General features: G+C 33.3%; 1 protein-coding gene across 5 annotated transcripts in view; it reads left to right on the top strand.

Annotated features, from left to right (window-relative positions):
- Positions 1 to 2,204: 2,204 nt before the first annotated feature.
- Positions 2,205 to 13,909, top strand: part of LOC131148121 (DNA repair protein RAD51 homolog 2) — a 65,727-nt gene continuing 54,022 nt past the window's right edge. For 2 of the 5 annotated variants that reach the window (XM_058097851.1, XM_058097853.1), the window contains exons 1-3: positions 2,205 to 2,414; positions 3,139 to 3,252; positions 3,423 to 3,575. In XM_058097851.1, coding sequence (XP_057953834.1) covers positions 2,331 to 2,414; positions 3,139 to 3,252; positions 3,423 to 3,575 — 351 coding nt within the window. In that variant the 5' untranslated portion in view covers positions 2,205 to 2,330. Of the gene's footprint in view, positions 2,415 to 3,138; positions 3,253 to 3,408; positions 3,576 to 13,909 lie in introns of all 5 variants that reach the window. The other 3 variants (XM_058097852.1, XM_058097854.1, XM_058097855.1) reach the window with 2 other exon arrangements.

Below are 13,909 nucleotides of genomic sequence, written 5' to 3' on the forward strand. Positions count from 1 at the left end.
CAATTCCATCAATTTCATCAATCTAATTTAATTTGATTTTGTCACAATTAAACCTTAATTTTTAGCATATGTATTTGACCTTCTTTTTTCCTTTTGCAAGTTTGCAAATTGAAGACTTTTTGGCCTACTTCATTTTTCCTTTTATGCATTTTTATCTTTTTTTTTGTATTTGTATATTTTTTATTGTATGAATGAAAAGTTAAATTTTTGTAATATAAGACCTCCGAATAAATTGGGATGTCTACACTATGTTTGAGATGGACCTTACATTTGAATCTATATGAATTTTGAATTTGATATAATATAAATTTTTATTAATATTTATTTGACTTTAACTAAATACAAAATTAAGGCTCTAATTTTTTAAATTTTTTTACTATTTTAGGTGGGATCATTGGATTTTATTTAACTCTTTCCTATTATTTAATAAATGTATTTACTATATTAAAGTAAAGTAGGGTCTTTCTCTTTTAAATTGGTATATGGATAATATAATAGACCAAATGTCCTGCAATTATATTTATGCTGGATTTGAAAATAATATGAATTTCACATTTTAAATTTTAATTTGCATAATTTTGGATAAAATTTAATGTAATTTTATATAATTTTGTTTAAATTTGCACGGGTTCAAATCTAAAATCTTAACTCCAAGCCTCAAAATAGAGGATTTATTCATTTTTTTTGGGAAAATTTTTTTATATTTTAATTTTATTCAAAATCATTCAAAACTAATAAGAGATCAGAATTTTATGAAAACATAATAATGCTTTTTTTTTAATACATAAAGCATGATTGTAAAATAGAGAGAGTGGAGAAGAGAATATGACACAGTAGATGCAATTTTGTGAGGAAAAAAAATTTAGCTATACTTTTCAAATTTAAATTTTGGGAGTATTTGACGAAGACGTGAGATATGAGTGAATACACCCACACCGCGTGTATTCTCATAATTAATTTTTTGAGAAACTTAGGGTTACGTAGTATTATTATATTTAAAATTTTTTTTTTTGTTATTGTACAATGAAAAACTTATGATGTCAAACACATTTATTTACATTACTAGTTTTTTGTTTCTATTGTTGATTTTCAAATATTTTCAAGAAAAAAAAATAATTTTATGAATATTTTTTTTTTATTTTTTATAACTTGTTGTGTTAGTTGCATTATTCATTTTGTGAATAATTTTAATTAAAATAAAAAGAAAACAATAATGTGAATTAAAATATAATTAAAATAAAAATATTTATATTTTTTTATAAATTTGAAAAATGATGAATCTTTTGGAAAATATTTTTATTATTTTTTAATTTTAGAAACAATAAGATTGTTATAATAACACTAAAAATGAAGATTTGAAATATATTAATTAAGTAAATATTTATGGTAATTTTTATTTTCATTATCATATATTGATTTGTCATATTTATATTTATATTATTTTAAGCATATTTTTAATTATGCTTTAATTCAAGAATAAAAATAAATATTTATTGATCAAAGTTTTATTTATATTTTAATTATGTAAGTTACTATTTTTTAAGGGATCATTTGTTATCACTGTCAAAAATTTAAAAAATAAAAATTAGAAATGAAAACAAAAAAGCGAAAACAAAAATTAAAAACTTGAAACCAACAACCTATTTGGTTAACATTTATAAAACAAATACAAATTAAAAACTTAATTAAAAAATGCTCATTTTCATATTTAAATCAAATAATATTATAAAAATATTATTAAAATAAAAAAATAGAAATAATATACCTTAAAATTACTATAATAAAAATAAAATTTATTATAATTATTTTACTTAATTTTATACTTTCAAAATATACTTTATAATTAAAATTTTATTGGATATGATAACTGAAAAATAGTAAAATTATTTTGTAATTAGTTTTATTATTATTTTTTGAAATTTCTATGTATATATATATTATTAATTAAATTTAAATTCATATGATCATTTAATTTTGATTTTAAAATTTTTGACAATAGATTGTCAAAACAATTAAAAATCGTAAGATCTGATTTTTAATTTTTTGATAAATAATTAAAAATCAACAATAAAAATAGAAAATTAATAACATAATACAATCTATTTATTTAATATAAAAAAAATAAAAAAAAATAACAACAATGCCCAAATACGCCTAAAATTTTCATTTCAATCTATTTTGACTTCCCCAATAGCCCTCTCGTTATTTTACAAGAAACAAACGAGTAATAGTTTCTCCCTCACCTTACTCATTTTGTGCGGTAGACTTGGCGGGAAAGGCGAGATAAGAGTGTCTCTGCTTGCGGGGGAGAGAGAGAGAGAGAGAGAGAGATGGCGAACAGTCTAATAAAGGAGATGGGTCTCCCCAAGTCAATTACCAACATATTCGCTGCTCGTAACATCCTGACTGCGAAGGTATTCTTTCGTCATCAATGGCTTTGTATATTTTTATTTAGCGATTTTAGGGATTTTTCGAAACTTTAATTGGGGCTAATGCTATTTACCTGTGTGGGTTCCAATGGTATATCCCCTGTAAAGCCATTGACTCTAAACAGTGAGTTTCATCTCACTAAATTGCCATTTTCAAGACCAACAGTCCCTAACACAACTACAACAGGACACAGGAGAGCCAGTTTATTGTGTTCTTCACCATCATTGCTCCATAGTATTATAGAAAATTTTCATTCAGATTCATGTCATGCATAGATGTGTTTTTATGTGGCTGTGTTTGCTTTTAAGTGTGAATTAGTCATAAATTAATTTTACTGGATTTTTTTTCTGATGACCCGCAACACCAACCTAAACAAGCACTTCAGACCCACCCAGCCAGCACCAAATCAGGGGATAAAAACGTTGCTGCCCATCCATTGATGCATTCCTGGTAATTCACTAGGCAAACCAGGAATTAGTTTTATTGGATTTTTAATCTACAAATATAATTTCTTTTCAAACTTTTACGGAAAGATAATGTGACTTCTAATTTCTTCGAAATTTCATTTGGATACCTTGTTGCATTCTGATTTTCTGACATTGTGCTAAAATTTAGCCCTGTGATTATTATACATTCAAGAATATATTTAGCTATATATGGTTTATTTTGTATGCAAGAGATTGATAGTTTGAGTTGTTTGCTTTTCAGGATGCTTTATCTTTGACTGAATTTGAGCTGATGGAGTTGTTGGATGTGGGGTTGGCAGAAGTAACAACTGCAGTTGCACGCATCAGTGAAATTGCTTGTCCACCATATCAAACCGTGAGCATATAATACTGATTGCTTTTGTGCATTGAGTTCAATTGGCTAGAGAAAATCTCTCTCTCTCTCTCTCTCTCTCTCTCTCTCTCTCTCTCTCTCACACACACACACACACACACACACACACACACACATCTCTGAAATTGCTCGTTGTAGTTTTGTTTTTCCAGGCACTGTTTTTAATGCAACAAAGGGTTCAAAATGCATACTTGGCTGGCCATCTTCCTACGTGTCTGAATGGATTGGATAAGGCCTTGTGTGGCGGAATACCATTTGGTGTTCTAACAGAGTTGGTTGGTCCAGCCGGAATTGGCAAAACACAAGTATGTCAACCGTATAACAGTTTGGTAAACTTTGGTTTACTTCATATTTTATACGCTCAATGTACTCTCAAATTAGCATGAATTATGCTTTTTTTTTCTTTCTTTCGAAGAAATGTGGCGAATTTTTAACCATTGGAATGACAAACAGCAATGTGTTTCTCAAATCTTCTTCCTTGTTATTTACACCTTATTAAGTCCTCCAACCAAAAACTTGCTTACTTGGTTGTTTGTTGGAAAATACAAGATATTGCTTCACTATTGTGAATGCTGCCAATTTATCCATTTAACCTAATAGGAATACAAGAAATGTAAATAAACTTCTTTATGTCTATATTCAAAGTTAATATCATTGTTTGGATCAGTTGACTTGAGTCTTTTTGAGTTAGTTCCCATATTCTCTATATTTTCGTTTCAAAATTCTGCAGCTAGCTTTCTTGTTTTATTAGTTTACAACTAAGTGAACTAACCATTTGATGTTGATGACTATAACAATTAGTATTTCTAGTGCCTTTTTCAAAGAATTGAGGTTGGGATTAGCTATCAATGCACCAGTGCCTTTTTCAAGTAATTTGGGTCTAGGATGCCTTATTTTAGCAACTAGCATTTGCCTTGACTCTTATACAACAATGGTATGGTTTTTCATCATATTTGAAACTTTTCAAGCTAATTGAGCCTATTTGATAATCTTTTGTTGATTATGGCTCCTCCCAGGTCCTTTTTTTTGGGTGGGTTAGTTTCTTTTCCCAGTCTTCCAAATCATTTTTGTAGGGATTACTCTCTGTTTAAACAAAATGAAACATGGTAAATTTTAACAGTTAGAATAAAAAACTATAAACTTTGTTTAGGTAGTGGTCTTTTTATTTAGCTTTATTTATTTTCCCTCTATGGTTTCTTAGGTATGTCAATATTACTTTACCTAGGTTTTCCTTGGTTCCGTTTCTATAAAGTATAGTTTGAGTATTAGTATTGGCAAGATGTATTATTCAACATAAGGTTAGAATCGCAGTTAACTACTAAAAATGATTGATCTAGTTTTAGGTGACATATTTCCATTGTTTTATTTTTTTTAAAAAAATATTTTGTTCCTATTTCTTTATCCTATTGATATTTGGAATTGGAGGAATTCTGAAACCTAGTATTTATTTTCATAAGAAAAGATAATTTTAGCATGTGTGTATGTGTGTACATGTATGTATGTATGTATTTATAAATTTGTCATTTCATCGCACGTGTTTGGAGCAGAAGTACAACTAATAAGAAAATAAGTAAACAATGAAGACAAATGCGAACACAAGATTTACTTAGTTCGGCTTATAGCCTACATCCATGGGCAAAGATGGCAGGAGAACTTCACTGTTGTGAAGAAACAAAATATAAGGGCATTTAAGATGTTATACTCTCTCACACTAGGCAAAGACCCAGAAAGGCACTTATAAATACACCTCCTCAAAAATAACTCCCCTTAAATTAGGGAATTAAATAAACTCTCCCTAAATCAGAGATGCAAATTAACTCCCCTTGATGTCAACATTTTCTTTAATTTTCTTTCTTCCAATACTAAAAAAAAAACTGTCATGTCTTGAATGGGAGAATAAACTCTCTATTTATTACAAATAATTCCTCTCTTGAATGAGAGAATGTGAGATTTATTGTGAAGTATAAATGTGTTGACCAAGGCATGGGAAGACAAGTAACTCCTTTCTTGAATGGTAGCTGGAATGAGAGATTTATTGTGAAACATTCTGATGGGGCTTATCCATCATAACAAATCTGCCCCTTCAATCACATATGGATAATAATTTTCTTCTTCTATCATCTTCATCTTATGCCCCGACAGACATATTTCATGAACTACAAATTCTAATCAAGCCCAAGCAATGCTTTAACTTAGTTGATGCTAGAGACTTTGTCAACATATCTGTAGGATTATTAGTAGTGCCAATTTTCTTTACAATTATTTTCACTGTGAAATAATATCACAAACAAAATGATACTTGACATCAATAAGTTTTGTTCTTTCATGAAACACTTGATCCTTAGTCAAATGAATAGCACTCTGACTATCACAATGAACTATAGTTTTGTCCCAACAAGATGTAAGTTTACAAATCAAACCCTTTAACAAAATAGCTTACTACCTTTGTTATTGCCATGTATTTTGCCTTCGTAGTGGATAACGCAATAACATGGTGTAGGCTTGCCTTCCAACTTGCAAGAGATCCTCAAAGAGCGAACGTATAATCAGTAAGGAATATTCTCTTGTCGAGATCCCTAGAAAATCTGAATCAACATAATCAATAACATTGGACCAATGTCTCCCAAGTTCTAAACAAGCATCAAAAGTATCTCTTAGATACTGAAGCATCCATTTTACTGCTTGCCAATGCTCTTTACATGGATTAGCCGTGTACCTACTCACAATACTAGCTGAATGCGAAATGTTTGGACGGGTAAAAATCATAACAGACATTAGACTCCCAATTGTACTAGAATAAGGAACATGCGACATGTAATCACTTTCTATGTCTGATTGTGGAGGAAAAACAATTGAAAGTTGGAAATAAGTAGCAAGTGGAGTGCTAATTGGTTTGGCATTTGTAATGCCAAAACACTTTAGAACTTTTTCAACATATTTCTTTTGTGTCAAATGCAGCTATCCTTCCTTTCGATTCCTATGAATTTCCATGCCAAGAATCTTCTTGGCTTCTCCTAAAATTTTCATTTCAAATTCCTTGGCAAGCAAGCCTTTGATATGTCAATCTCAGATTTGTCTTTAGAAGCAACAAACATAGCATCAACATAAATAGCAAGTAAATAAAATAATCATCTTTATGTTTCTTAAAGTACCCACACCTATCACGCTTGTTCCTCTTATAACCATTGTCCAACATGAATGAGTTGAATTTTTTATACCATTGTTGAGGAGATTGCTTCAATCCATATATTGATTTCTTTAATAAACAATCATGGCCTTCTTTTCCATCAATAATAAAACCTTCAGGCTCATCCATGAAAATCTTTTCCTCAAGTCTACCATGCAAAAAATCTGTTTTAACATCTAGCTGTTCCAATTCTAAATCATGCATAGCAACAAAAGATAATAATACACATATATATATGTTTAACAACTAGAGAGAAAACATCATTAAAATCTAGTCCTGCAATTTGACTATAACATTTAGCAACTAATCGTGCCTTATACCTGGCGTCCTTTGCTCCTGAAATACCTTCTTTTTCTTGAAGACCCATTTGCAACCTATCATCTTTTTTCCCATGTGAGGCTTACTAGTTCCCAAGTGTGATTTTTTTGTGTAAGAACTCAATCTTCTTTTGTATAGTCACTAACTACTTGGCGGAATCAACACAATAAATTGCTACTAAATATGACAATATGTAACAGTTTCTCTAGTTTTATTGGTTTCTTATGCAACTTCCAAAGCATAGCCAATAAGATTAGAATGACAAAACTGTACAACATTGCTATATGTTGATGGTAATTTGTTCTCTTGTCTAGGCATGTATTTGGCGATGCTATATGATTCCTCTCGTGGCATCTCTTGTACTTCACTAGTGTTCTCAATTGAGAAAAGTTGACTAGTAGTAGTCTTTTTCAAAGGGGTAGTACCTTCTATTTCCACCTCTTGATGTTACTGACTAGGTTAATTTCTACCAAATTATCTTCCTCGTTCTTTGGGTTAAGCATTAACGACTCATCAAAAATAACATCTCTCTGCTCACAATGAACTTGGGTGACTTGGAATCAAGACACTAAAGTATGTAGCCCTTCACCCCATATGCATAACCAAGAAAAATAAATTTCTTGGCTCTTGGCTTTAATTTCCTTCACCAACATGTACATAGGCATGACACCCAAAAATTTTCATATTAGAGTACTCGATATATCTACTGGACCATACCCCTTCTGGGGCCTTGAACTCTAAACTTGAGGCTGGAGAACAATTTATTTTTTAAATAGAAAGCAGTAGAAATAACCTCTGCCCTAAAATGCCTTGACAATTTAGCATTTGAGAGCATACAATGAGCTCTCTGCGAGAGGGTTCTGTTTATACACTTAGCTACCCTATTTTGCAGTAGTGTATGTCTGACTACCCTATGCCTGACAATGCTTTCATTTTTGAAAAATTCTTCAAACTCGATGATCAAAATTCCAATCCATTATTAGCTTTGAGACACTTGACCTTCTTTTTAGTTTGCTTCTCAATCATTGCTTTCCATTGCTTGAAATATTTGAACACCTCGTTCTTGTGCTTCAAAAAGAACGCCCAAATCATTCTTGACTGATCATTGATGAAGGTAAGCATGGATTGGGCGTCATCCTTAGAAGGAACATGGAAAGGTCCTAGAGGTTAGAACGAATATAATCCAAAGTACCTTTGGTTCTATGGATGCTGGTGTTGAAAGTGACTCTCTTTTGCTTTCCAAACTCACAATGTTCACAGGAATTCCATCTTTCCTGTGCTTGGCCACAAACAAGACCTCTTTTACTCGGTAATGTTAGCTCTTTCTTGCCCATATGTCCTAACCTCATATGCCATAATTTGGTAATAACTGAAATTGACATAGAGGATTGAGAAACTGCAGCAGCACTTGGAACTATAGTACCCTACAAGACATATAAATTAGGAGGTAATTTCTTTGCTTTTAGAATAACAAGTGCGCCTTTTCTAACTTTCATAAAGGTGGAGTGCTTGTACCCTTTGGCATCAAAGGAACCAAGAGAAACAAGATTCTTCTTCAGATCTAGAACGTTCCAAACTTGGGCGAGAGTTCTCACAACACCATCATGCATTTTGATTTATATCCTTCCAATCCCAACAATTTTTTTACAGGCTGTATTGTTGCCTAACGATACAATGTCGCTAGAGACTGATTCACATGAGAAAAAACCAGTCTGCATTAGGACACATATTCACTAGAGACTGCTTCAGAAGAGAAGGCCAAATAAGGCCCTATCATCTTATGTTGAGTTCTCTATTTAAAGGGTGGAGAGACTTGTTCATATCTGTTTCTTCAGCGTCCTTTTACTTTGGCTATTTGGAATAAATTATTTGGTATATTTGGTGAAAAATTGGGTTTTCTCTTCCACTTTGAAGCTTTTTGTATTATCACTTAGGGGTTTTTTCAAGGGAAAGGGTAGGAAAGCTTTGTGGTGATGCACTGTCATGGCTATTATTTGGTGCATTTGTTTGGAGTGGAACGCTAGAATTTTGAAAGGAGCAGCTGCTGCTACTAACTTGCTTTGGAATTGAGTGGTTTATCTTGCATCATAGTCTTTGGAAGACTTGTAGTGGGATTGGTTGGCTTTGCTTCGTTGAGTTGGGTTTTGATTTATGCTGCATTTTATTTGGCTATTGATGTAAAGGGAGGATTTCTTATTCTCCCCCTTCTTTCTTTATTTTTCTTTTTCTCTTTTTCTTTTTCTGTTGTACATTTTTCTCCTTCTAATAAAATTCTTTGTTTATCAAAAATAATCCTGACATATATTCTACTCCATCTCTAGTTTTATCAACTGAGACAGTAATTTGCAGGCAACATCCACCATGTAGCCTCATTTTGAATACTCCTAGTAGTTCATCCATCACTAATGCAAAAACATAAGGATTCAAAGCAGACCCTACGTACAGCTATTGGAAATTCTTTAGTCATTTCTTATATACGTATTCATGATTACATATATATGCATAAGAAATGCTCCTTTTTTTATTTTTATTTTTTTAAGAATCCGCAAGAACTTTCTTAGGTACCTTATCAGAGGCTTTCTCTAGGAAAATAAAAACCATGTGCAAGTCCCTCTTCTTTCCCTTAAACTTTTCAATTAATCTTCTTAATAGCTTTATACATACTAAAAAATGGAAGAGAAACAGTAACATAAATCAACACAAGAGGACTAGATGGTAGCGCTTGAAGGGAGAAATACAGTAAATTTAGAGATAAAATGGGCAAAGAGTGTGATTGGACAATAGGGGGCAAGGTAGATGAAAATACTGTTTGGAATAGGATGGCTAACTCTATCATTAAAAAAGAAAAAAAGATTTTAGGTGAGTCCAAAAGAAGATACTTGGGTAGTAAAGAAAGTTGATGGTGGGATCAAGAAGTCCAAAAAGTCATTAGCACAAAAAGAAACTGGTATAAAACATGGCAAAGTGTTATATATATATAGAAAACCTTGAAAAGCATGAAGCGACAAGAAAAAATGCAAAAAGACCATTGGTGAAGTTAAACTTAGAGTTGATGATAATTTATGCACTAGGCTAGGTACAAAAGGAGGAGAAAGAGACATTCATAAACTTGCCGGACTAAGAAAAAAATGCAAATATTTAGGTAATGTAAAATGTATAAAGGACGAGAATGATATTGTCTTGACTAAAGGGGAAGATATAAAAGAGAGGTGTGGCTGAGATACTTTGATAAGCTTTTTAATAAAAAGCAAAATGAAAGCTTGAACTTGGAAGTGACAAATGAGGAAAAGACCAAAAATAGTTGACTTATTCGCAAAATTAGAGTCCTTGAAGTTTTTATTTTTATTTTTATTTATAGAAAAATAAATTCATTAATAGGAAGAGAATTAACAAAGGGGAGAAAAGGCATCTCCCAAAAAAATCTGGAACTGACCAGAGAAAAACTAAAACATCAAAAAACTGAAATCAATTGAACCAATTCCTCCATCTCTATTTAAATCCTGAAAGCTAGCTTCTCTGAAAATTCCACACTCGATACACCATAAAGAAGTCAAGAACTGAATCTTTTCCCATACCAAATATGAATTCAACTTCTTCCCGAAAAAAAATCCGTGCATTATGTTCCAACCAAAGACCCTATAAAACTGCATACATTTACACTTCCATGGAGCTGCTCTTTCCTTCCTTCTTCCAAAGCCTGCATAGGAAGTGGTTAATAAACCTTCCACTGAATTAGGGTAGACCCAACTCTCTTCCATAACACTGAGCAATTTGTTCCAAATCCTCCATGCAAAATCACAATGCAAAATGAAATGAGAGGCTGTTTCGGAATTCCTAAAACAGAGCATGCAAACATCTGGAGAGAGAGCCTTCAAAGGTCTCCTAATTTGCAGCAAGTTATTGGTAGTATTAATTTTGTTAAGCACAACCAACCAAGTAAATGCTTTAATTTTTGGGGAAACTTTAACCTTCCAAATCAATGAATAAAGAGGAAAGGGATAATTTGAATAGGTCAAAAATTCAAAGAATGATGTACAAGAAAACAGCCCCGAATGATCCAGACACCAAGAACGAGCATCCCTACCTGAGGATAATTTGCAATTGTTCAATATGGACAACAAAGAAGACAACACCACCATCTCCCTATCATTCAGATGTCTCCTGAAATGAAGATTCCAAGAGACTGGAAATCCTTTCCCATTATCCACAAAGAAAGAAATAACTCTGTTTGGCTCAAAGCACAATAAAAAAACGCTGAAAAGAAATGAAAAAAGAATCATTCCTGAGCCATGGATCTTTCAAAAAACAAATTTGGGATCCCCTCCCCGCCACAAATTTGGTGGGAGGGGTAAAAATAGAGTAAATCTAGGAAATAGATCTCCATGGAGTCCTCAAAGAACATCTCAAGCTAGCGTTGGTATCCCACTTAATCTCATCAAACCCGAATTTGCTGCGAATAACTCTATGCCACGGGGAATTATCTTCCAAGGGGAAGCGCCGCAACCATTTAGCCAAAAGAGCGGTGTTTTTAAACACCAAGTTGCCAAGACCCAACCACCCTCCTATTTTGACTTACTAACCTTTGTCTAATTTACTAAATGGTCCCTACAACCCCACAGACCAGACCACACAAAATCCCTCATAATTCTCTCAAGCTTGCTCCTGACTCCCACTGGAAATCTGAAAGCAGATAAAAAATACAAAGGGATGCTAGAGAGACAAGCCTGGATAAGCATAATTCTACTACCGAAAAAAGGGCACCCTTCCAACAGTTTAATCCCTTCGTAATCCTCTCCACTACTGGATTCCAAAAATTTGCCCCTCTAGGATTTCCAGTTTGTGGAACCCCTAAATAAGTTAGGACCATTCCAATAAACCACAGCCCACGTCTGCTGGCCCAACTCTAATCCTCTCATCGGGTACATTAGGGCTGCTAAACCACTTTTCTCCATATATTATCTTAAGCCTAAAAACTCTCTCAAAAATTAAGAATGCCCAAAATTCTTCTAAACAAAAGATTATAGTCATCAATAAAGAAAATGGTATCTAGCAAATTGAAGATGAGAGACTACCACCCCCTCATTCCTCACACCTAATCCTTTAACCAACCCTCTATTAACTGCCCTATCCATCATCCAACTTAAAATATTAGCTACAATTACGAACAAAATAGGGGATGACGGGTCACCTTGTCTAATGCCTTTCTATGCAGTAAACCAGGATTAAGGTTCACCATTAACAATAACTGAATACCACACATTAGACTGGCAGCCTCTAATCTACCTACGCCATCGTTCCCCAAAACCCTTTTTCATGAAGACCTTATCTAGTAAACTCCAGCTCACTTTGTTGTAGGCTTTCTTAAAATCTACTTTAATGACAAATCCCCCTCTTCTTATTCCTATGGATGTCCTTCTCCACCTCATTAGCCACTAGGATAGCATCCACTATTTGTCTCCCCCCGCCCCCCCACCCCACCGCCCCACATACACACGCAAAAGCACTCTGGGCTCTAGAAATAGAACCTTTGAGCACTGCACTCAACCTATTAGCTAAGACTTTAGTGATAATCTTATACAAACTAGAGACAAGACTAATAGGTCTAAAGAACTAATAGGTCTAAAGTCTTCCACCGTAGAAGATCTATCTTTCTTAGGTACTAAAGCTATAAAGTTAGAGTTGATACCAGGGATAAGCAAAATTCAGTAAAAACTGAATTACCCCGAATTAACTGAGCCAATTCTGTCGGTTTGATTTGGTTAAAAAATAATTCGGTTTGGTTCAGTTTTTAATTTCAGGTAAAAATCGTTTTTCAGTTTTTGGTTCGATTTGAGAATTATCTAATTTCAGTTAATTGAATTATATATTAATAATAATTAATAATTATATATAATTTATATAAATTAGCTTTAATCAGTTATCCTTTAGATTTTAAATTTAGGGTTCCATTTTGCAATTCCAAATTTCCAATTTACAGCCTCGAGTCTTCGCCTAGTTGCCCTTGCTGTCGCCAGATCAGGTTTCAGTCACCCTTGCCGTCCCCAAACCAGGTTATTGTCGCCTTCCGGCCCTCGACCTTGCTGTTGCCCTAGCCGTCACCCGAGTCGTCTTGCAAGTCGCGGCCTTCGCTCTTGCCGTTGCCAGACCAGGTTCCAGTTGCCCTTGCCGTCGCATTGGTACCCTTTCCCTTGTCGTGACCTTGCATCCCTTGCCCTGCTCACTGTGGCAATTGTCGCTCAGCGCTCGGCTAACTTTCCCTTCTCAGATGATTGACTTCCCCTTCCCCTACTCTAATGAGTCGTGAACTATTGATCATTGATATCATCTCTTAAGACCCAAAATAAAAACTCTCAAAGCTTGGAGTCAACCTTGGATTAATGGTATCATTTCTTTTATCAAGCATTTAAGCTCTGCAGTTTGTTAAAGATATTATTGCATCCATAGTGATTGTACTTTGCCACAAATAGAAACATGGATGCAATAGAAATGATTTTTAAAAATCAATAAGTTGACTATCAATTGAAAGCTGGTTTGGTCAAATTCGGTTAACTGAATTAACCAAAAATTTGGTTCGGTCGGGTAATGTTCGATTAATATAACTAATTTAGTCGGTTTGGTTTTAGAAAAATTTTAACCAAAATTTTTTGGTTAATTTGGTTAATTAACCAAATTACCCAAACCGACCAATTGCTCACCCCTAGTTGATACTCTTGCTTAAAATCCCATTCCCATAAAATTCAATGAAAACTTTCATCTAATCAACCTTAACTATCTCCCAACAATCTTCAAAGAATGCCATGTTAAACCCATTCGGGCTAGAAGGCTTATTTTTATCCATCTCGAAAACCACTCCCTCACTTCCTTATCAAAAGGTCTCTCTTCCAAAAGCAATTAATCAACAGAGATAGGATCACTATCTAGACCCTCAACCATAGGTTTATTAAGACTACCTTCTGAATACAAATTGTGAAAAGAAGTTAGTTATAATAGAAGATATCGGATGCTGTTCATTAGTACTCCTCCCATCCCCCAACTCCAGCTCCCTAATCAAATTCTTCCTCTTACTACCATTGGCTAATCTATGGGAAAAAGAGGAATTGCAATCACCATCTTTCACCCCCTTAAATTTTGTCT

The sequence above is a fragment of the Malania oleifera genome, chromosome 2 (genome assembly GCF_029873635.1).
Source record: "Malania oleifera isolate guangnan ecotype guangnan chromosome 2, ASM2987363v1, whole genome shotgun sequence".
Classification (NCBI taxonomy): domain Eukaryota; kingdom Viridiplantae; phylum Streptophyta; class Magnoliopsida; order Santalales; family Ximeniaceae; genus Malania; species Malania oleifera.